The sequence below is a fragment of the Garra rufa genome, chromosome 5 (genome assembly GCF_049309525.1).
Source record: "Garra rufa chromosome 5, GarRuf1.0, whole genome shotgun sequence".
Taxonomy (NCBI): Eukaryota; Metazoa; Chordata; class Actinopteri; order Cypriniformes; family Cyprinidae; genus Garra; species Garra rufa.
In genome coordinates this window covers 32,170,717-32,194,237 of record NC_133365.1, presented here as the reverse complement: position 1 = coordinate 32,194,237, position 23,521 = coordinate 32,170,717, and the positions used below count along the sequence as shown (strand labels likewise).

General features: G+C 35.8%; 1 protein-coding gene across 2 annotated transcripts; it reads right to left on the bottom strand.

Annotated features, from left to right (window-relative positions):
- Positions 1-1,692: 1,692 nt before the first annotated feature.
- Positions 1,693-23,396, bottom strand: lrsam1 (leucine rich repeat and sterile alpha motif containing 1). Of its 2 annotated transcripts, none has more exons than XM_073839739.1 (25): positions 23,346-23,396; positions 22,904-23,061; positions 22,753-22,809; positions 21,297-21,341; positions 21,130-21,207; positions 20,977-21,045; positions 20,772-20,856; positions 19,573-19,694; positions 19,371-19,461; positions 18,744-18,853; positions 18,617-18,646; positions 18,408-18,530; positions 17,873-18,012; positions 17,687-17,731; positions 13,924-13,994; positions 13,516-13,615; positions 13,177-13,264; positions 12,923-12,997; positions 12,087-12,167; positions 11,738-11,833; positions 8,243-8,341; positions 8,023-8,154; positions 7,842-7,911; positions 7,566-7,735; positions 1,693-4,477 (listed from the first exon to the last, which is right to left on the bottom strand). In XM_073839739.1, exons 2-25 carry the CDS (start codon positions 22,973-22,975, stop codon positions 4,355-4,357), a joined length of 2,172 nt encoding a protein of 723 aa, XP_073695840.1. In that variant the 5' UTR covers positions 22,976-23,061; positions 23,346-23,396; the 3' UTR covers positions 1,693-4,354. The 2 variants fall into 2 exon arrangements, with proteins under 2 accessions (XP_073695840.1, XP_073695839.1); XM_073839738.1 differs by having other exon boundaries at positions 23,268-23,367.
- Between the last annotated feature and the right edge of the window lie 125 nt (positions 23,397-23,521).

Below are 23,521 nucleotides of genomic sequence, written 5' to 3'. Positions count from 1 at the left end.
AATCTGCAAAATAACAGGGATATACAAAATGCATGTTATTTTTTTATTTAGTACTGACCTGAAGAAGATATTTCACATAAAATACGTTTACATGTAGTCCACAAGAGAAAATAATAGTTTTATATTTATTAAAATGACCTTCAAAAGTTTACACACACTTGATTCTTAATACAGTGTTGTTATCTTAATGATCCACCTTTTTTTTTTTTTTTTTTTTTTTGGTTTAGTGATAGTTGTTCATGAGTCCCTTGTTTGTCCTGAATGGTTAAACTATGTGCTGTCCTTCAGAAAAATCCTTCAGGTCCCACAAATTCTTTTTTTTTTTTTTTAACATTTTTGTGTATTTGAACCCTTTCTAACAATGACTGTATGATTTTGAGATCCATCTTTTCACACTGAGGACAACTCATATCAATGACTATAGAATACCAAAGACATGTCACTCGTGTGGTTTTGAATGGGGAAAAATGCAACGGTCATCATGGCCGCGAAGCCCCGCCTTCTTAGTGAAAGAGCCAATCGTTGATGAGTAAAGTCAGTGCCTCACTGCAGCTGCAGTTAGAAGTCCCGGTTGCTATAGAAACAGTCGGCGCTCTAAGACGTGCGTTCAGTACTGCGCATGCGCACTGGCTCATCTAGCTGGAAAAATAAGCATTTTTTTAACGCTATTAAAGCACAAGGAACTAAATTTATGAGGCAGTTCTTGTTGGATTTCTTTGGAGATTTCAAATATGAAATTTAATCGTAAGTTTGGCAAACAGTTTTGGAGAATTTGATGTTTCCCCATTCAAAGAGATAGGAGCTGCACTTGGATGCCCGAGAGGCGTTTCAAAGATGGCCGCCGAGTGACATGACTTGTCTTAAAAGGACTTTGCTCATATAAAACTCATTTTTCAACTATTACAAAAGGAAAAAATGATGCATTGAGAGCAGGGGTTGTAAACTTTTGACCAAAAAAAAAGATGTGTACATTTTTCTTATTTTGCCTACATATCGTATTTTTTCATTTAGAACTGCCCTTCAGAAGCTACAAAAGATACTTATATGATCCTCAGAAGACAAAATAAGTTCAATTTACCCTGATCTTCAAATTCAAAACGTTTTTACCCCCTGCCACTTAATTTCTTTCTTTCTGAAGGATCAGTGAGCGTTTGAACCTTCTGTAATAGCTTCATATGAGTCCCTCAGTTGTCCTCAGTGTAAAAAGATGGATCTCAAAATCAGACAGTAATTGGTATAAAGAGTTCAAATACACAAAAAAGCTGAAAAACCAAAGAATTTGTGGGACCTGAAGAATTTTCCAGAAGAACAGCAGCAGTTTAACTTGTTCAGGACAAACAAGGACAAAAAAAAAAAAAAAAACACTAAACAAAAAACACAGCTGTGGATCATTCAGGTAACAACACAGTATTAAAAATCAAGTGTGTGTAAACTTTTGAATGGGGTCATTTTTATAAATTCAACTATTATGTTCTATGTGGACTATATGTAAGCGTCTTTTATGCAATAATATCTAATATTGATTGATTGATTGATTGATAATATAAATAAAAGTAACACAAGGCAAGCAGTAAGAAGTAAATGGAAAATTAACAATTTTTGTCTAAGAATTATGATATTTTATATATAAACAAATGCATCTAAACAATCATATGTTACTGTAAATCTCTTAATTATAAAAGCACACTAAAACATAGTCTGGTAGGTTTATTTTGCAGAGGTTTAACAGGTGTGATAACACTTCAAATCAACAAGCAGCATTTCAGTGGATGTTGTTGGTTGGGTACAATTAATAATAAAAACATTATTATGAATATGTAGAAAACATGTAATGGCATCACATATATGGTAAATGAGTGTAACGTAGAGACTCAATCTCATCTCACTTTGTCATTACAGATAAGGTGCCATTTGCTTGTATAAAATAACCACAATCTGTATCAGTTCTTGTGAAATAAAATAACCTGCCATCAGAGGATAGTTTATACCACAGTAACTTCTCCATTCTACTAAATATTATTTAAGTGACAGATGCACAGCAATTAAAAGACAAACTTGTCCAGTTTGATCCATACAGCATAACTGTATCACACAAAAAAAAGTTTATTTATCATGCTGATAAACACTTAAAGCTCATTTTTTGAAATAAGAAATTAAATGAACATTGTTTTATTTACAGAAAGATTGTATTTTTAAATTATGTACATGTTCAGTAAGAAGCAAACTTACATATAAGAGCACTTAGATGAAGAGAGGTTCACAGAGGTACACAGATGTAGGAAACGCTATTGCGTGTGTTGCTGAAACTGGATAGTTGAGTGTAAAATGACTTGCGGTGCATTTGTTCGGATGAATGTTTAGAGAGTTATATAGGAAGGGCAGTGCTTTCAGAAAGAGTTCAGCGTCAACCTATATTTTCCTATTCTGTGTTGCAAAGTCAGTTCAAAACATTTCAAATGTTGAAGTCTTTTGAAGTCACATTTAAACTAAAAGTTTAAATCTTACATTAAAAATTAAAATTACTTAACTGGTCGAAGTATTTAAATACTCTCTAATGGCAGTATAAGGATAACTACGGTATAATCATCGCTATATTAGCATCCACACCAACAGACGGCAACAGTCTGTTTATTATAAGCTACCGGTCAAAAGTCTCTTCTGCTCACCAAGCCTGCATTTATTTGATCCAAAGTACAGCAATATTTTTACCATTTAAAATAAGTTTTCTATTTGAATATATTTTAAAATGTAACTTATTCCTGTGATCAAAGCTAAATATTCAGCATCATTACTCCAGTCTTCAGTGTCACATGATCCTTCAGAAATTATTCTATATGCTGAACTGCTGTTCAAGAAACATTTAATATTATTATTAATTTCATCATCAATATTTAAAACAGCTGAGTACCTTTTTTCAGGATTCTTTGAGGTATATTTATCTGAAACAAAAAGCTTTTGTAATGTTATACACGATACAATTCACGTTTTTTAGAAATTTGATTTCCATTTAAGATAAATGCTGTTCTTCTGAACTTTCTATTCATCAAAGAAACCTGAAAAAGTTATATTCAGCTGTTTTCAACATAATAACAATAATAATAATAAATGTTTTTGAGCAGCAAATCAGAATATAAGAATGATTTCTGAAGGATCATGTGACTGGAGTAATAAGGCAAAGATTTCTTTAAAATCACAGGAATAAATTACATTTTAAAATATGTTAAAATAGAAAAGTTATTTTATATAGTAAAAATATGTCAGCATTTTACTGTTTTACTGTTCCTTGAACAGTAAAATAAATGCAGGTTTGGTGAGCAGAAGAGACTTTTTTAAAATAAACATTAAAAATCTTACTGTTCAAATACTTTTGACTGGTAGTTTAAGTTCATACTGTAGTTATGTCTGCTGCCACTTTAAATGCTCAAGCTCTCAGTCAGACAGATTCTGATGTAGATTCATGTAGATGAACTTGTAAATATTTTTTATCAGTCATCAGCTGGAAAAAATGGTTGTGATAGTGATTCCAATGATATAGTTTTCCTATGTTGCTATCATTATAGCTGTGGTGTGATACCCCAATTCTCATAAAATTAGAATGATAATTAAAACTTTATCATTACAGTTATGTGAACATCCCTGAAGGGTGATAAATTTGATCTTACTGTGCCACATGAAGTTAGAATAACATGGATGGCAGGGCATAGGGCAGACTGTGGCATTTTTCAGATTTAGCTTTACTATAGAGCAGTGGTTCTCAATCCTGGTCCTGGGGGACCCCTGCTCTGCACATTTTGCATGTCTCTCTTATTTAACACACCTGATTGAGATCTTCAGCTCGTTAGTTCAGTTCATGGATCTCTACTAATGAGCTGATGATCTCAATCAGGTGTGTTAAATAAGGGAGACATGCAAAATGTGCAGAGCAGGGGTCCCCCAGGACCAGGATTGAGAACCACTGCTATAGAGGACATGCAGATATTTGAAATATAGTTGGGAGAATGAGTCGACATTAAATACAGAAGAGGCACAAGTGCTTAAAGCAGGTACATACATAGGCGAAACTAAAGCTTAACAGTCATATTATTATTATTATTATTATTATATCTATTCCTATACGGTTTGAGTTAGATGAACCACTATCAAATACTCTGTTGCTGTGAATTCAATGGAATGTGACTAGATGCCTTAATGTTTAAGCTTCTCTTTGATTGGGTGGTTGTAGTGGAAGAAAAAATACAGTAACTTCTAAAGTGCTTGAAGGTTCACATACTATGATTTCATGCAGCAAATGGGAGGAAGGAACAACATCGACGCGTGAGGTTTGATCCTGACCATGGAAGGTTGTTCGCCGTCTTCAGCCGTGGTAAAGACGGACACGCTGAGATATAGAGCCACGGCATAGAGGGCAGGACTGCAGGGCACCGCTGCAAGTCTGACAACAGCATACGTGCCCACACGGCAGGAAGATCACCTGTGACTGTGACACAAAGCACAACGGGAGAGGAAATTAACGTTTATTTTGAAAAGCTGCTGAAAAGCAAAACTTTTACGTTGTTACAAAGAATTTATATTTCAAACCAACGCTTTATGGTTTATTATAACGTAAATGATGTCTCTTACTGAAATTTGTAATAGAAAACCAACGAAAGATTCACATTATTTAAAAAATCCACATTGTTTTATACAATATTTTGGACTAAGGGAGGCAACACTATTCAATGACATCAAATGGTTGCCGCTACCTGTTGCTATTTTTACTGCAACACAACTCGGAAAATAAAATACTGATACAATGCCACATTGTGCGGCTTTTGGTTGTAATTTTCAGTCGAATGGCAACAAGAGAAGCGATGTACTGTAAGTCTTCACTGCTTTTCCTAGCAATAAGAAGAGGAGCAAAGAATGGAAAGATGCCTGTGGACAAATAAAACTTCCTAAAGATCTGCGTCTTTGTTCTTTCAACTTTAGCCTTGATGCCTTTGAAGCTTTTAACGCAAGATGATATCCTGGCAGGATGTAAACATGCCGAAGCTTGTCATGACGCCGCAGCCACTGAAGGAGTTTCTCAGTGTGGATTTCACTCGATATAAAATATGTATAACATACATCACTTCTCTTGTTTCCCTTCGACTGAAAAATTACAACCAAAAGCCATCGTATCAGCATTTTATTTTACGAGTTGTGTATTGAGTTGTGTTGTGGTGTGGTGAAAAATAGCAACAGGTAGCGAAAGTGCGACAATTTCAAGTAATTAAAAATAATGGCGCCCCCCATAGTCCAAAATATGTATGAAACATGTTTTTTTTTTAAATAACATAAATATTTCATGGGTTTTCTACTACATATTTTAGTAAAAGACATCATTTACAATATATGAAGCCATACAAGTCTTAAAGGGTTAGTTCACCCAAAAATGAAAATTAGCCCATTGTTTACTCTCACTCAAAGCATCCTAGCTGTGTATGACTTCCTTCTTTCAGATGAATGCAATCGGAGTTATATTAAAAATTGTTCTGGCTCCTTTAAGCTTTATAATGCAATGGTCCAAAACAAGTCTAGTAAAGCGCATCCCATGGTCATTTTCATAAACGAAAACTAAAACCAAGATGAAAACGATTGATTAGAAAACATTTTCGTAAACTAAAATAAAATAAAAACGTCACAATAAACTAAACTAAAACGAAACTTTTATCGAAAAACTGACTGGAATAAAATAATAATTATCAAAAATAAATAATCGTTTTCGTAATGGTGGAAAAAAATAATAAAGACTGCGACCTGAACAGGGGGGTGTTCCATAAAACAAGTTTACCAAATAAGTCAGGCTTATTTCAGTTAGTCTGACTTATTTTGAGCCAAATCAAGTGACAATAAGTCAGACTAACTGAAATAAGCCTGGCTTATTTGGTAAACTTGTTTTATGGAACACCCCCCCAGCACCCGCATTAAATCTAGGCTACTGCATCAACACAAGCAATCAACCAATATAGCAGAGCTGATTATTCATTAAAAGATCACGCTCATTTCTAAAGGACAACCATTCCCAATGTCTATTAAACCTTTGAAAAAGTCTTACGGAACATTCAAATCTGTATTTGCACTGCCGTTGACACAGAGAGAACAGTCATCATGTTTAGGTAAGAAACAGCTTCACAAACAGTCTTTTCAAAAACCCAGTCATTTTTATTATCACAGCAATACTGGGATTAAAGGTCATAGTTTTTAATATAAAGACGGAGATCGAAACAGAGCATGTCATCTTTTGAAAGTAACTGGCGCTTCAAATAACGTTTGTGTCGATTGTATTGTTTCACCACTAGGTGGAAACAAGCAACTGGTAAAAAATGTATTTGTCATTGAATAGAGAGATTCTTTCAAAAACGCTGATTCATCCAGTAATGTTTTTATGAGCGAGTCATTTATTCATTCAAACCACTTTTTCAGAAATTTCATATAAAAATATATGTATTTAAAATATAATTTATGTATTAAATGTTTAATAATTCATTCAAATGAATTAAACACGTTTAAATAGACTGCAGCAATTAATATTTTGTCTCACATTATTTTGCTTAGTTTGAAATTGTGGGGAAATCGTGATCTCTATTTGATCTCTAAAAAACTTAAACTAAACTATATAAAAACTAAACAGAAATGTGTTCACAAAATAAAAAACGAAACTAAAACGAACAAAATTGTTAATGAAACTAAATTTTATTGCAAATTTGAAAACTATATTAAAATAAAACAAACTTTTAAAAAGCATAACTATAATAACCTTTGCACATCAATCCATAATAAAAAGTGCCTCACACGGCTCTGGGGGGTGAATAAAGGCCTCCTGTAGCGAATCAACATGTTTTCTAAGAAAAATATCCATATTTTAAACTTAATAATCAATTTAATCTAGCTTGCGGCAACTGGTCATACACGGAAGCAGTTCCTGGCGGATGACGTATGGTGGCGTTGCGCATGCACTGCTCAGATGTGATGAACACAGACATGCAGTGGAGAGATCAAAACAAAACGGTCGGAAAATTAGAAATACAACACGAGGATTTGTAAAGAAAAATGTTGGAGGATTTCGATATAAGCCAAGAGGAGGCTGGTTTTTGCTTTGCTGAAGTCGGGAAACTTGCTTCCTTTGCTGCTGTAAATAAATGTTGGTTTTCACGAGACGCACAGGCTCATGCGCAACGCTGATACGTCATCCGCCCTGAGCTGCTTCTGTGTACAACTGTTAGCGCAAGCTAGATTAAAGTGATTATTACGTTTTTAATAAATGCATCGATTTGCTACAGGAGGCCTTTCACCCCCAGGAGCTGTGTGAGGCACTTTTTACTATGGATGCACTTTATTAGACTTGTTTTAGACTGATTGTATTATAAAGCTTGAAAGAGCCAGAGCAATTTTTTATATAACTCTGATTGCATTCATCTAAAAGAAGGAAGTCATATACACGTAGGATGCCTTGAGGGTGAGTAAATAATGGGCTAATTTTCAATTCTTCAAATTAGAATTGAGAATTTTATATAAAAAAGAACCGTAATATTTTTTTGCCTTACCTCATGTTCCATGCACACCACACACTCTGAACTGCTGAATCTATCAAGACCTGGGGCAGTCGGGGTGAGGGGGGTGTTGGGGGTCAGTGGAGGAGTGAGTTGCTGTTGAAGTGGGGCACTTGGAGTGGATGGACCAGCTTCTTGCAGCTCTTTTGCTGATTTAGGTAATGCTGAATGGACAACCAAGTTATGATACTCTTAATCACCGGGGAGAATTCACAAATGTCGCCTAATAAAAAAAATAGCATGTACTCAAGTAAAAATATGTATTCTTACGATCAGACAGAGTGCGTTCTCTGGCCCAGTGGAGAAGAGCTTTTTGCACACCAACCTCATTAATCCCCAACTGTAATAAAACACAAAATATTTATTGGACATAAACCTCTACTGACAAATTATTAGAGACACACACACTTTGACAAGCACTATTGCTGAAACACAAAAAAAGGTGGCTGACCTTTCTAAGGTCTTTAGTGGTCATGTGTCGCAAGGCCTCGGCAGTGATTCGATGGTGAGCTATGATTGGCAGGTAGTGTTGAGCCGAGAGTTTACACAGCAGATTACCCAGATCAGCATCTATAGCTGCCTCCTTAAGGAGAAATGAGAGGTCAGAAGAGAGTCTGTAATTTTGTGATTTAAACACAGGATCTTTAGGCCTGTAGGAGAGCTGCTCTAACCTGCATCCGCAGAGACAGAGGTTTGGCATTCAGGAGCCTCTGATATTGGATCATCCAGTAGTTCTGCTGATTGGATTCACTTTTCTGCTCCAACTCCATCTGAGGAGCAAAAAAAAAGCTTAGAAAAAACAAACCATATACATACGCATCTGATGTTTTTATCAAAGTCCTACACAAATTCAAATGATTAAATTGAAGTTAGTGAAGACTACCATGTCAGAATCTAACATCATTTTTTCCACATCAGTCAGGTATAATGCAGGGTTATTTGAACTGGTCTGTATTTTTTTTAATTGACAGAAATTAAATAAAATAAAATATTTTTTAAAGGCTGTTAGATTGAATGTGTATTTCTTTTAGATAATAAGATGTCAAACAAATTACATAAATTAAGCAGTAAAATACAATACGCTGCAATAAATGTTTTGCTATTATATATTTTTAAAGGCTAACATTTCTCTGATATTATTGTGCATTATAATGATACTTTCCATACACATTTACACCTAATTTAAAATGTAAATTTCAGACAAAATCTACACTACCAGTCAAAAGTTTTTGAACAGTAAGATTTTTAATGTTTTTTAAAGAAGTCTCTACTGCTCACCAAGCCTGCATTCATTTGATCCAAAGTACAGCAAAAACACCAAACTTTTAAAACATTTTTACTCTTTAAAGTAACTGTTTTCTATTTAAATATATTTTAAAATGTAATTTATTCCTGTGATCAAAGCTAAATTTTCAGCATTCCAGTCTTATTCCAGTCTTAAGTGTCACATGATCCATCGGAAATCATTCCAGTATGCTGATCTGCTGTTCAAGAAACATTTTTTGTGTGTTTTTTGAGCGGCAAATCAGAACATTAGAATAATTTCTGAATGATCATGTGACTGGAGTAATGATGCCAAAATTTCAGCTTTGAAATCACATGAATAAATGACATTTTAAAACAGTGTTGTTTTTGACAACCATCTTAGATTTAGTCTTAGTCTTAGTCTTTTGGACTAAAATGGTTATTAGTTTTAGTCAAATTTTAGTCACTTCTATATGTGATAGTTTTAGTCCAATTTTAGTCGACGAAAAGTCAAGAAGGTTTTAGTCTAGTTTTAGTCAAAAAAAGGGGAAAAAGTAGTCTTTTAACAAATTAATGTAGGTCAGTAAGTATTTTGCTGTTGGGTAGTGTCACTTATAAGTTGTGAAAATAGCAGATCTATAGTTCAACACAATGTGAGCTTCCAGATCGACTATTTTCACCAATAATTACAATAATGAAGGAATGTTTTAGAACATAAAAGACAAACAAGGATGGAATGCTCAAACGGCTTGCCATACTAGTATGGTAAAGAGCATTTAATGCTAAAACGGCTTGCCATAGCGGCAGGTACTTTTTTCGGTTTTAATTTGCATGCACAATAAGCAGAAATGTCATGCATTTTAAACGTCTGACGGACCACCCACTAACATTTTCGTCTATTCTCGCCTTGTCAACGAAAACTCACACACGTCTCGTCATGTTTTAGTCATCAACGAGCCATTTTTATCTCGTCATCGTCTCGTTTTCGTCATGGAAAAAAGTGGCGTCAACGAAATGATTTCGTCATCGTCATCGTTGACGAAAACAACACTGTTTTAAAATATATTAAAACAGAAAACTGTTTATTAAAAAGTAAAAATACGTCACTGTGTTGCTGTTTTTGCTGTACATTGGATCAAATAAATTCAGACTTGATGAGCAGAAGAGACTTCTGTAAAAAACATAAAAAATCTTTCTATTCAAAAACTTTTGACTGGTGGTGTATGTGACCTAAATGTAATTTTTGCCACAATGACTGAAGCATGTGAAATGTTTCAGTTAACAGATCCAATTGACCCTTTGTAGGGACCAATCATAACAAAGAATCTGCCATTTCGTCCTGCAAACAAAATAGACAGGAGAGTAGATTAACAATGGTGGACTTGAACTTGAAAGATGATGTGTATTGATATCTTTCTGCAATATACCTTCTGATGTTCATATATGTTTATTTTGCGCTATAACTAGTAAATAGGAAGAGATGATCATGCATGTCTGTTCTAGGGCTGTCCCCGACTATGAATTTTCATGGTCGAATCAGATTTTTCAAATCTTTCTATAGTCGACCGATAGTCGAATCATCTAGTCCTGTGTGTGTGTGAATGGTTTGGGAGGGGCACGACACTATAGTCAGCAGGAGGGTAAAACTATTTTTATTTTATTTTACACACAGCAACAACTTTTAATAAAGCGACCAAAACTGCCTGCCAACTGACAAACAAACTTATTTAGGTTTAAATAAAAACACCGAACGCGTCTTTTAGTTCTAAAAACACGAGGCGCACAGCACTGCCTTTTTGGTGACTTTTAATAAAAGAGCAGTGTGCTGCGTTTTTTTATATCTTGCTAACCAACGACCAAAACAGCTGTCCTGTCAGTCAAATCAAAGGATTATAGCACGAGCGCTTTTTGCTGTTAAGTAAACTGTCATATTAGCAGAAACCCTAAATAATACAGCTCCGGGTTACCCACGATAGACAACAAAGGTTTCTCCTCCATTTCTTGCAGTCTCCGGACTTTTTAAGCAACAGTAAACTTTCGTCACCACAACAGAAGGCCCGCCTCTCCAAAGAACGCGAATGACGTTGGGCGTTTTTTCCGCTCAGAGTTGATTTTTTTTCAACTTCAGGCGCTCAGAGCACTCCTGCAAAAACGAGAGGCACAGCAGGCGGCGAAAACGCGAGGCGCCGGGGCGCATAAACAGCGCGCAGAACGCTCACTGCCAACAGAAAACCATTCAAAAGAGGCGCCTCTAACTGCAAAAACGCGTTCGGTGTGATCACGGCCTAAAATAATCCCTGCCGTCAAGATGGTCCTCATCTCCTCATGGATCAGGGAAAGTGAAAATTAAATCTGTCACAGGGGTGGTTGGATTTATTCACAAACACATTAAAAATATTTATTGAACGCTTCTTTCTTTTCACTTTTGTTTTTACTGCATTATCATAATCAAAGGCTGTATATAACTTAATATAACCGTACAAAACCAGTAGTTATGTGTGCAATTAGACATTGAGCACCCCCATATTGCCAAAATGGTATGATGCTCGTTTCACCCGCGAAGATTCGACTGTGAGATCGGTGGTCGAATCAGGCTCCGCATATCGATGCATCGAATCTTCGACTATTCGGGGACAGCCCTAGTCTGTTCATGTGTTGCTTGAACTGAAGCACTACAGCGATCTGTCATGACACATTAAAGAGCCACAAAATAGTATTTATTAATGATTTAAAGCTAAAAGTTTGTTTCATACCAAAAGTTGTCAGTTTCCTCTTATTTTGTGAGAACATGAGTTGTGGCGTGAGAGCGCTAGGGCTCGTCAGATGTAGCAACAGTAACTAAGAGGGAGCGGGTCTTTGCAAAGAGTCAATTTCCAGTGTCTCTTCTGAGAAATTAAGGAAGCTGGTCCAGAATCACTTACCAAAACCATCCTGAGCTCCTCCTCCCTTTGATCCTTCTGTTTGAGTAACTGCTGCAGCAGGTCAGTCAGAGCAGTCCTCTGGTCAGCCAGCACCTCCTAACACACATACAGTCAATACAGCAAATACACACACAAAACCACAATTCCAGAGCGCTGTGATAACTAAGAGGTGGTGTAGGCATGATATTTAAACATGGGATGAAATGGCCAGGTAGTCTGAAAAAAGAGAGATGTAAAAACAAGCAAGAGAAGTGATGTGCAATGACAGAGTCATCATTACTCCTCTCTACACTCCACAGCATGATGAAGCACTGACAGAACCACCACATCATCTACTGCTGTTACGTACCTGCAGGTTCTCAGTGTCCAAATTCCTCCTTTTAACCTCCAGCTTTGTCAACTGCATTAACTCTGCTTCTATGAGTTTAATCTATGGATACAAGCATACAGTGGGGGTGTGAATGGCCCCATGGAGACATGATAAAACAGCCACCTTTTGGCTTCTGCATCCAATGAGAGGTGGGATGTGAGAAGCATGGGCTGACTGAAATTAAAAAAAGCTTTTAATGACTAGAATGACCATCTGAGACATTACTTACTCTAACATTATATAAGCTGACCGTGAAATACCCACTGAATGGCTTTGTTAATGAGTATACTACCATTCAAAAGTTTGGGGTCAGTCATTTCTTCTAAGAAATTAATACATTTATTCAACAAGGACACATTAAATGCATCAACATCCACAGTAAATACATTTAGAATATTACAAATACGTCTATTTAAAATAAATAAAATAAATGCCTTTCTTTACAACAAAAATAAGAAGCAGCTCAATTTTCAACACTGATAATTAGAAGCGCCAAATCATTATATCAGAATGCTTTCTGACGGATCATGTGACAGTGAAGCCTGGAGTAAATTCGGCTTTGCATCACACAAATAAAATGGCATTTTTAAATGCATTAAAAACTGTTTTAATCAAATAATGCAGCTTTGGTCAGTTTTAGAGACTTCTTTAAAAAAAAAAAAAAAGCCCAAACTTTTGAATGGTAATGTATATGTTAATAAATGACAGTGCTGATAAAGTTAAAACTTCTTCAATCAACCACTAGTATGATATAAATCCCTGTATCTGTGGGGTATTACCCTCTTCTATCCTTAAGGAAATTTTAATCAGCGTACCTGATTACGGATATAAGCATGCACACTGTCTTTCTGGAGTTGGAGGGCTTCAAAGGCGGCCTTCTGCATTTCCTCCTGCAGACAAAGAGTCAGTTAGGGTTAATCATTCTAGGCCTACTTGACCAACAATGCACCACCTGTAATATTTACAGTAGTTCAGTAATGTATTTTGTGCCTGTGGAGTGAATGGATGGATGGAGTGCAAACTAGTTTTCAATTTATGTACGTGGTATGTTAGTGATTTAAAAAGTTACCTGTTGAAGGATCTGACTAATGGCTTTGCTTTTGTCTAGCTGCTGCAGGGACAACACTTGGTCAAACTTTTTATCCATAAAGTCCAAACTAAATGAAGGAAAAAAAAAAAAAAAAAGAAATTAGGACACAAGAAAAAAAAATAGAACAGTTTACTCATTGCTGTTGTTTAATTTTAGCAAGTGATTTTAAAATCAGATAATGTCTCTTTGAAATCATATGTCATATAAGACGCATTTGAAATCTCGCCTGACCACTTGTGGTCAGATCACAAGAGACAGACATTAATATCATGTGTAGACAGAGTTCAAAACAATATGTATTGGTGGGACATGAAGCACCTCCTGCAGGTCTCAGACACCAGAATCTGTGTTTTGGCTTCCCTTGCCTCCTGTAGTAACCTTAAAGAGTAGCTCTCTGACAGCATCCTTTGCATGGCACCTGCAAACATGTAGCCTTTTTCAGAGCCTTTTCTCAAAGTTATTCATTTGGGCTTTTGAGACAGTAGACAGGATAATAAAATTAGGGAGAAAGAGAAGGGAAAAGGAACTGGGACACGACTCAGGTTTAATTCAAACTATGAGTACCAAAGTTCAACTTGTCTGGAGCAGTTTGTTTGGTTTGAGCTCTGATTTCTAATGACTTAAATATATAAAACAAATTATCTATTTAAATATAAAACAAAATATCTGAACTAACTGTAAAACAATAAAGCAATTTTAAAGCTAAATGTAACTTCTTAAACTCACTTGCTACTTCCTTCTTCCTAAGAGAGTTGGCTTCATCCTGTGTGATGGCAGTAAGGTGGTCCATTCGTATGCTGAGAAAACAACAACAAAAACAACACATTCATAACTTTATCTCTATTCAAAAAAAAAAAAAATCTAGGTAAATCCCATATTTCACAATTTTGTGTGTGTGTGTGTGTGTGTGTGTGTGTGTGTGTGTGTGTGTGTGTGTGTGTGTGTGTGTGTGTGTGTGTGTGTGTGTGTGTGTGTGTAAAATCTATAGGGCTAAAGGCGCCCCGAGGTAAAAGGCGCCTTTGATATTATTTTTCTCTAAACCACTAAAAACAGAGCGTAGCACTTTCCAAAACATCCGTTTTTAATGTACATGTGCAATTTTGACTGATTCTTGACGCGATCACGGGCAGCAGCGCAAAGTCGATTCTGTGCTTAGTAGATGTAATGTTTGACGTTTTTAAAAATGTAGATTTAAGTAGCAAATGAGAATCGCTAAAATTCTTGAATATATCTTGAGACAAAGGTCTTCCTAACGATTTTCAGTTTTGACTAAGATGATTAAAGCAACAGTTTATTTTAAATAACGAAAGAATATGTAAAAGTATGGTATTTGGGTTAACTATGGATATACACCTATTACCACCACTGAATAAAAAATAAAAAAGGTAATTGTGACTTTTTCTCTCACAATTTTAACTTTTTTCTCAGAATTGCATGATATAAATTCCAAATTGCAGATTATAACGTCTAATTTAGAGTAGGGAAAAAAAAGACTATGTTCTCAGAATTGTGAGATGTTAAAAAAAAGTCATAGCTGCGAGATATAAACTTAGCCTGGGTGTCCCCATGCTGCCTTCCGCGCAGCGCGATTTTATTCACGCTGGAAGGTAGCATGGAAACCATGGACCAAATTTTCACCTCAGATAGGGAACCAATCACAGAACGGGGAGGGAGCAGCAAGACGATGACGTCTTCTATGCGTCGCGACTCACCGAAGCAGTTTGTTTATAACTATGGATCCAGCATGGCAGCAAGTTATCATTCGATGCAGCCGTTCACATGTCGCGCCTAAAAACGCGTGGAAAACGCTAGGCGCATCACTTTCTCCTTTCCAAACCGCAACCGCGTTGCTTCCATTATGCGCGCGCATACCGCGCGTCTACATTTGAAATAACGAACTTTAGCGCGCAAAAGACGCGACATGTGAACGGCCCCTTAGATAGTGTTCTAAGTAGTTTAGAACGCAAGTTTATTTTGAAAAAAGAGCAACTTTTGGTGTTAAACCATCGCTCTGTATACGTCATCCGGTATGATTGAAACGATTGGCTATGAGCTACGCACAGGCGAATTTGATAGACATTCGTAGCGCCCAATAAACGGCTCTGGGCATTCGTAAACCACGCCTCAAATACGAGAAAATGAACATGTGGTTCCCAGACCACGAATCATGACGAAGTCATAACGTGGTCTGGCGTTAGCCAGGCTAATATAAACTGAGAAAAAAAGTCAGAATTGTCAGTTTGTCTCACAATCCTGAATTTACAACTCGCAATTACGAATCTGTATTATGCAATTATGGGAAAAAATTTTGAATTGTGAGAATTGCAATCAGCGCCGGCGCTCCGCACACGCACTGCGCGTAGGGCACCAAAATCTGGGTTGTGAAAAATCATCACAACAGGCTACTAGTATAAATAACAAATAAAATATGTCTAAAGCATGTTGATATACAAAAGCAAGTTCAGGTATAAAACAATGTTAATTTCAACATTAAACTAATATAAAAGTGTTTATATTCACCGCCTGTGTTTTATCCTATTGGTAATTATTGTAAAATAAACGCTAAAACGCTTGTGTTTTCTGAGTCAGTGTCTAGCAAGGACGAAGTTGCCGATCACCATTTCCTCTTTGGACGCGCCTTTAGAGAAAAATTAATCTTTACAAACTACACAATGAAAGTTTTTGTTTTTGATTTGTTCTATTTCGTTAAGTAATAATTTAAAGCTTTCTATAAATACATGTATCTTGTCTGTGAGTTATGAATTCGCTGAGTTTTGCTGAGAAGAACTCCTGTTGAGATGACATGAGGGGATCATGTTTGTTTTCAACGTTTCTGAGAAGGCAAAATTGATCAAACACAATATGATCAACTCATTCTCTGCCGTTGGCCGCTTGGTCGTTACTTTAAAAATCAAAAACTTATATTTAACGAATAAAAAATGCTCCAAACGTTTTTTTCTAAATTAACTTAATAAAAACGAAACAGGCTATAATCACTTTGCGCTACATACAAAACTGGACTATTTTAATAGCTGAAACAATAGTGCAGGGCTCTTATGTGTGTGACAGCAATGCTCACCGTAAATAATACTAATAATTGTAATTATTATTTTAATTTGTAGACTAAATAAATGGGTGCACTTAAGACAGTAAACTGTTTATAATGAATGCTTTATTTTTAAATAACCTTTTACAGCTTTGGAAATGTGTTATACTATTCATTCTTAACACGTAGACGAATTTTGGCGATTTTATTATAAGCTTTTCACCCAGAGTTAGATGCATGCTTTGCTGTTAATGTTATTATTAAATAAGGCCTCTTATTACATTGCATTCAGTTTGAGAGCAAAGGAATGACAACATAACCTGTAAATTGTTTGTTTTGTATTGCTTTTTACCTTTTCCTCTCCAAACTCTATCGTTTTTTTTTTACAAAATTCAGGCGATTTTATATTTTGAAAAATAAGGCAAAGCCGTTTGAACCGTGCTCTTCAATTATTATTTTATTTTAGTGCGTTAAAGTCATAGACTGTAAAAAATATGGACGTAGTGTCCGTGACGTCATCCGTAGGTAACCTAAGAGAACCTAACTAAGAAATTCTGAATGGTTGTTATTCCTTTGGTGGTGGTGGGTGGTTGGTGGTTGGTTTGGGGGGCACCACCAAGCATTTGTGCTTAGGGCACCCAAATGACTAGCGCCGGCCCTGATTGCAATTCTGAGAAAAAAGTCAGAGAGTTTATATCTTAATTTCTCAGAATTGAAAAGGTTTATATCTGACTTTATAACTTACAATTGCAAGTTTATATCTTACAATTCTAAAAAAGACCGAATTGCAAGTTTATATATCGCAATTCTGACTTCATAAGTTTATATCTTACAATTCTGAGAAAAAAAGTCAGAATTGTGAGATAAAAAGTCGCAATTAAATTTTCTTTTCTTTTATTCAGTGGAGGACTTCAGTGGACTTCATTTTTACTATTACATTTCATTTTTTGATTTTATTATTATGATTATATTATTATTATTTACAAAAAATCTATTTCAAATAATTTCACAATGTACAATGTACAATGTTTACTGTATTTTTGATCAAATAAATGTGACTTTGGTGACCATAAAAATATTTTAAAGTCCCCAAACTTAGTAGTGCATATCTTACAAACAACAGATTCTGATACACAACTAACACTTCACTGCAGTGTTTGTGAAACCACAACTTAAAGTAGCACTCCAGATCTTTCTGACATCTCCAAAAATCCCTGAATGTAACAGTAAATGTTGAACTCCAAATTGCCAAAAGCTCTGTGTGCAGTAGCAGCACCACAGCAGGGGCACTGTCCAAACAGCTTAGTACTTGAACTAAATCTGGACTGAGGGTTTCTTAAGTGGCGCCATTAGATAGAAAGAAATTCAGTTAGGAGGAGCTGCATTGATGGCAGGGGCCCATACTCCATTAGAGGATTCGACCCATGTGTAATTCCCACTCACCGGTCTTCCTCCAGAGCTTGCAGAAATTCAGCGCTCTTTTCCTGCCTATAATCAAATGAAAACAAACACACAATAAATAACGACCCTTCAACTACACAATACTAATTCACTTAGCATGATTAAAGTGATCATGATAGCTACAGAAAAAGCAAGATATTTCAAAAATGGTTCACACTGTACCCTTACCGTTTGTTATCAATCAAGAGGTCTGAGATGCGAGTCATGATATTGGTCTCTGCCTGACGTACTTTATCCAGCATTTTCTGCCTCTCTGTTTCCTGAGCCTTCTGCTGCTGAGACACACCAAACTCTAACCGTTGCTGCTCCTGAGAGACAGAAAAGCACAGAGATAATAAGGTCATGGTAAATGAATTATTAGCTAGATAAGCAAAGTAACTGTACATATTTCAGGAAGGATACATTAAATTGATCAAACATAACAATAAAAACACAGCTTCTCAGTTTCAACAAAAATATTAAACAGCACAACTGTTTTCAACAGTGATAATAAGAAGTTTCTTGAGCACTAAATCAGCATTTTAGAATTATTTCTGAAGCATCTGAACACTTACATTTTTTATTAAAATAGAAATAAAATGTCCTTTTAAATTTTAACAATATTTTATAATATTACTCTTTTACTATATTTAAATTTATTAAAATGCGGCCTTGACCAGAGACAATTATTTTAGGGAAATAGATCTACAATAGAAATGTTTACCAGTTTGACAGACAGCAAGACATCCTCTTTGCGGGAGTTGTTGAGGAGAAAGAGCTGTGTGTGCTCTCTCTGTTTCTCTTCAAGATCTTTCTCAAAGATCAACTTTTCCAGCTGTTTCTGCTCCTAGTGAAGAAGCAGAGAGAATGTGATGTAAATACTATTTCACTGGTTGATCCAACAATAACAAAAAGAAACCAAATCGAACATACCTTCCTTTTCTCATAGTCCTGGAATTTGCTCTGCCGTGTCAGATAGAATACGTTACATCAACAGATCAAATGGCACGCAATATTTCTGGGCACTGTTTGGAATGGCTGATAAATAGTGATGACTGACCTGCCAGGCTATCTCCTCACCATCAACACAATCCACCTCCTGCTTCCCTTCATCATGCTCCAGCACAGGCAGGAGATACTGGGATGGAGGGCAATACTCTAGACCCATCTCTAAATCCCAATAAAAGAGTTATGAAATAACTAAACAATCCAGCTGCACAGATTGGCCTTATACCATCACACATGGTTACAATATTAAAGGGATCACCAACTGAGAAACCTAAATTCCCTTGATATTTTAACATTTAAGAGGTCACTGTACTAAAAAAACATCCTGTAACTTTCTGGTAAGTCTAAAAACAGTTTATATTAACGTCTGTCAGCCAAACCGACAGGTTGTGGAATGTGCCACTTTATGACATAATAGCGTGGCTGAACACTGACTCCACAGAAGAAGATCAAGAGCAGAAAATAGCCTGTTACTTCTAAATTATGTTTTTTGAGGTCAAAATCTTGATAACATTAGAAGAGGCCTCAGAGAAAAGTACAAAATAATAAAAAAGCAAGTATTTACCATATCTTGTGCATAATCTGTATTGTACACAACCTGTATGTACCAGTTTGTTACAGACTGTAATAAAAGAATGCTGTGTAAAGTAGTGCTCAGTGTCTTCTGACAAATTCATACCTGAGCAGAGGTAGCGCTGCACTTCCTCTGTGCCGGCTGTACACACTGACGCAGGTGGATAGCTCATAACCCCTGCATCCAGGATCAGGCTCTGCCACACCACATATACACATACAAACATGAGAATGTCTTTGCAGTGGCCATGTGAGCTTGTAAAAATATGCTTCAACATCTTATCTTAAATTGGCTTTTAAATACTCACTTCCAAAGTGCGAACATTGGCCAGTTCTTTGGGTAATTCTTTAATGTTGTTCTCACTTATGTCCAGTGTACGCAGGCTGCTCATGCGTCCCACAGACACAGGAATCACAGTAAGGTTATTCCCTATATCCATCAAAACATTTTGTCAATTTAAATGGTTTATGCTTTTTCACCATTTAATTTAATGTAAAATAGTGTCTAGAAGGCCTAAAATAAACTGAAAAAAAATCAAAAGACCATCCAAATCTCTCCAAAACAGGTTAAAGGATCAGTTAGTTCACTTCCAGAACAAAAATTTCCTGAAAATGTCTTTCATATCAAGGTTTTTGAGGAAAACATTCCAAGATTTTCTCCATATAATGGACTTCAATAGTGGCCAACTGGGTGAAGGTCCAAAATGCAGTTTCAATGCAGCTTCTAAGGGCTCTACATTATCCCAGCACGACGAATAAATGTCTTAACATCCATTTTCTAAAAATATAAATAAAAATGTATATACATTTTAACCACAAAAGCTCATTTTGCACTAGCTCTGTGATGTACGTCTTTACACACTGTGTAATCATGTTGGAAAGGCCACACAGGGTTAGTTCTTCGTCTGTGTAATATGGTTTAAAAAGGTATGGTAGGGCGAAAAACTATATCTTATTTTCTCCACCACCTTTAAAATGATCTCACATTGTTGCGTTACCTTTTTTTGTAAAGGGTGTTTGACTTTCTTTGCACGTTAGCTTTGTAAACACTGCGTCAGTTCTTCCGCTTACGTCACACGCGACCTTTCCAACATGATTAGGTAACGTGTGACAACGAGCTAGTGCAAAACGAGCATTTGTGGTTAAAAAGTATATAAAGTTTATTCTTTTTTTAGAAAATGACCAATCATTCTGGGATGTAGAGCCTTTTAAAGCTGCATTGAAACTGCAGTTTGGAACTTCAACCCATTGGCTCCTATTGAAGTCCACTATATGGAGAAAATCCTGGAATGTTTCACTTAAAAACCTTAATTTCTTTTTGAGTGAAGAAAGAAAGAAATGAACATCTTGGATGACAAATTATCAGGAATTTTTTATTCTAGAAGTGAACTAATCCTTTAATAACTACCTGGAATCTACCGCAGTGCTCTAATGCAGGTGCTTAAAAAAAGATATTAATGAACACCTTTTTGTGTGCAAAAATATTTTTTAAAAGCACAAAACAAACCTTTTACATTAAGTGTCTGTAGATGCCGTAGATCCCCTATAGAGTTCGGCAGCTGCTTTATGTGATTCTTCTCTACATTCAGCACCTTAGAGAAGAAATCAGGGTTATATGTAAGCAATAAATATGTAAGATACTAATTATCAATGAAAAAATATTTTTTAAAAATTGGAAAAAAAGCTTTTTTTTCCAAATACAGCAAATATACCTGCAAGGACGAAAGCTGCCCAATGTCATCAGGAAGTGACGTGAGCTTATTTTCATGCAGATCCAACACCTTAAAAATTGACACAGAAATGTTGTCACTGGACAGAAGTCTAAAATTTCTTCGGCACTGTTGTCATCAATCAATATCTCTCACCTTTAAAGTTGCTAAAGCACCAATGCAGCAACTTTTAGGAACAAGTGACCTCAGGTCATTTCCATGAAGAATAAACACCTGCAATTAAAGTGGAAACTGCTGTGAAAGATCTATTCCCTCTGACCACCGAAAGTTCAAAGAAAAAACACTGCAGTAAATTGACTCACTTTTTTCTGGAGGACTTTACATATAGAGAAGGCACTGGAGGGAACCTGCAGACAAGAATAGAGGGTTTTCATGACGCGTCATCAACTGGTCATATTGGCAGCACTGAATGTAAACAATGCTGTTGAACCGAACCAATTTTGCTGATTATTGCTGCTGAAAATGGTCAATTATTGACATGTTTTGGGCTGTACTTATCGGTCGGATCAGGAAAAACATTTGGAGTTATATAGAACCAGGATTTCCAGGGCAAGAATCTTGACAACAGTCATTCGTGTTTGTTCTTATAATTTCCAGTCAGAACGGTGAAATATTAGGCTAATATCTTAATTAATACTGCTCATACGTGTCTTTACAGCTTTCAGTTTCTGAAAAGTGTTGTGTATTTGCTATGGTGTTCATCACAGCGCCAAATACTTAAATATTTAAACTTAATAGGCAATACACATAACATAAACTGCCAATGAAAAATTCTTATAAACATTCATTAATCTTAGGTAATTCCTATATTTAATAAATTGTTATTGCAACTGTGTTATTTAATGAGCTAATATGAACTAAGAGTTGTATTTTTTAACAAAGATTAATAACTTATGTAGAAAATGTAATTATTGCTCATTGTGAATATTAATGCATTAACTAAGAGATCTTCCTGTAAAGTGATACCTATCGGTCTTTATAATTCTTTTGCACTTTAATCTGTGGAATTAATTTTTACTATATACATTTTCCGTGTATTGCTTTATTGTATTAAAATGTTCAGTTATTTTTGTTATAAGAAAATACCTGTTACACTGTTTTATGACACCACTTTTTTGCAAATAAATTTCAAAAACATGATAATACTGTATACCGTGATAAAAGAATTAATCAATTAATCGCAACATGAAAATTGATACTGGCATATCCTTATGCATGTTGCATATTTTTACTTTTTTATTTAAAGAAACCAAACCAATGTATTGTTGACATTTGTGACAACGAGAAAAGCAATAAAGGTTTTTCAGGAAGAGTCTTTTCAGCTTGTTTTTTTTATTTTTATATAAAATTACGGCATACAGTTGCTTCAAACAAAGGTATAAAGCTATTTAAAACATCAATTAATGTAAATTGTGATAATCGTAATTAATAATCGCAATTACAATTTCAAGTGGAAAATCGACTATTATGATTTTTGTCATAATCGTGCAGCCCTGATCAAACACACCTGAACCAGCTAATTAATCTCCTAGGTAGCACTTGATAATTACAGATAGTTTTGTTGGGGCAGTGCTGGAATTAAAGTCTGCAGGTAGGTAGATCTCCAGGAACAGGGTTGGGCACCCCTGCTCTATAGTGTAAGAACTACTATGATATGTATGGAAGCTCACATATCTAGCAATGATTCATTCTCTGTCTTATACTTAAATAAACATTTCACCAATGAGTAAATAATGATATTAGGGCTCTGTGATTCACCTCAGTAAGCTCACAGGCAGAAATGTCCAGAATATCATCAGCACCTGCTTCTTTAGCCTGCACAAACATAAGCATGTGTGTTAAGATTTAAAGCAGTGCACTGTGACAACAGGACGTTGATAAAAAACAAAAGTGGCAATCGAAAACTCACCAAGCACAGCTGGTACTCCAGACGCTTTATGGAGTCCTCACTGGGTTTCTTCTTTTTGGAGAACAGAAACATCCTGAGGCAAGTGAGATCTTGTTTGTCTAATCAAAACCCCACAACATCCACAAAAGCCACTGGATGTTAGTGTGACACTTGACAGACTGTGGTATTGACATTGCCAAAGAAACAGAAACAAAGTCAAGTACGAGAAGAATCACATAAATAATCACTTGTTATATCACATATTATAATCACTCGATATAAATAAATAGGACTATAACGTTACAAATACTCCCTATTTTTCGTTAGGTTTTAATGGATACCGAAACCTGATTTTGTAGACAAACAACGCGCAATACGTACATACCTTACACAAAAAGACGAATACACGCGATTAACCTGGGCTTCTTCAAATGTTTTAATATCAATTTATTGCCCGTCTTACCTAGTACACGATATACTCCCTCTCTGGCACCGCACACATACACCAGGAACAACTTCTCGGATGTTGTGAATGACGTAATGCTTCGCCGCAGTGTGAAAGGTTGCTCAGTTCTCGCGATACTTCGTGGTCTATATATTGCTGGCGCCACGCTTCTTCGGCCTTTTCCATTTTCACTT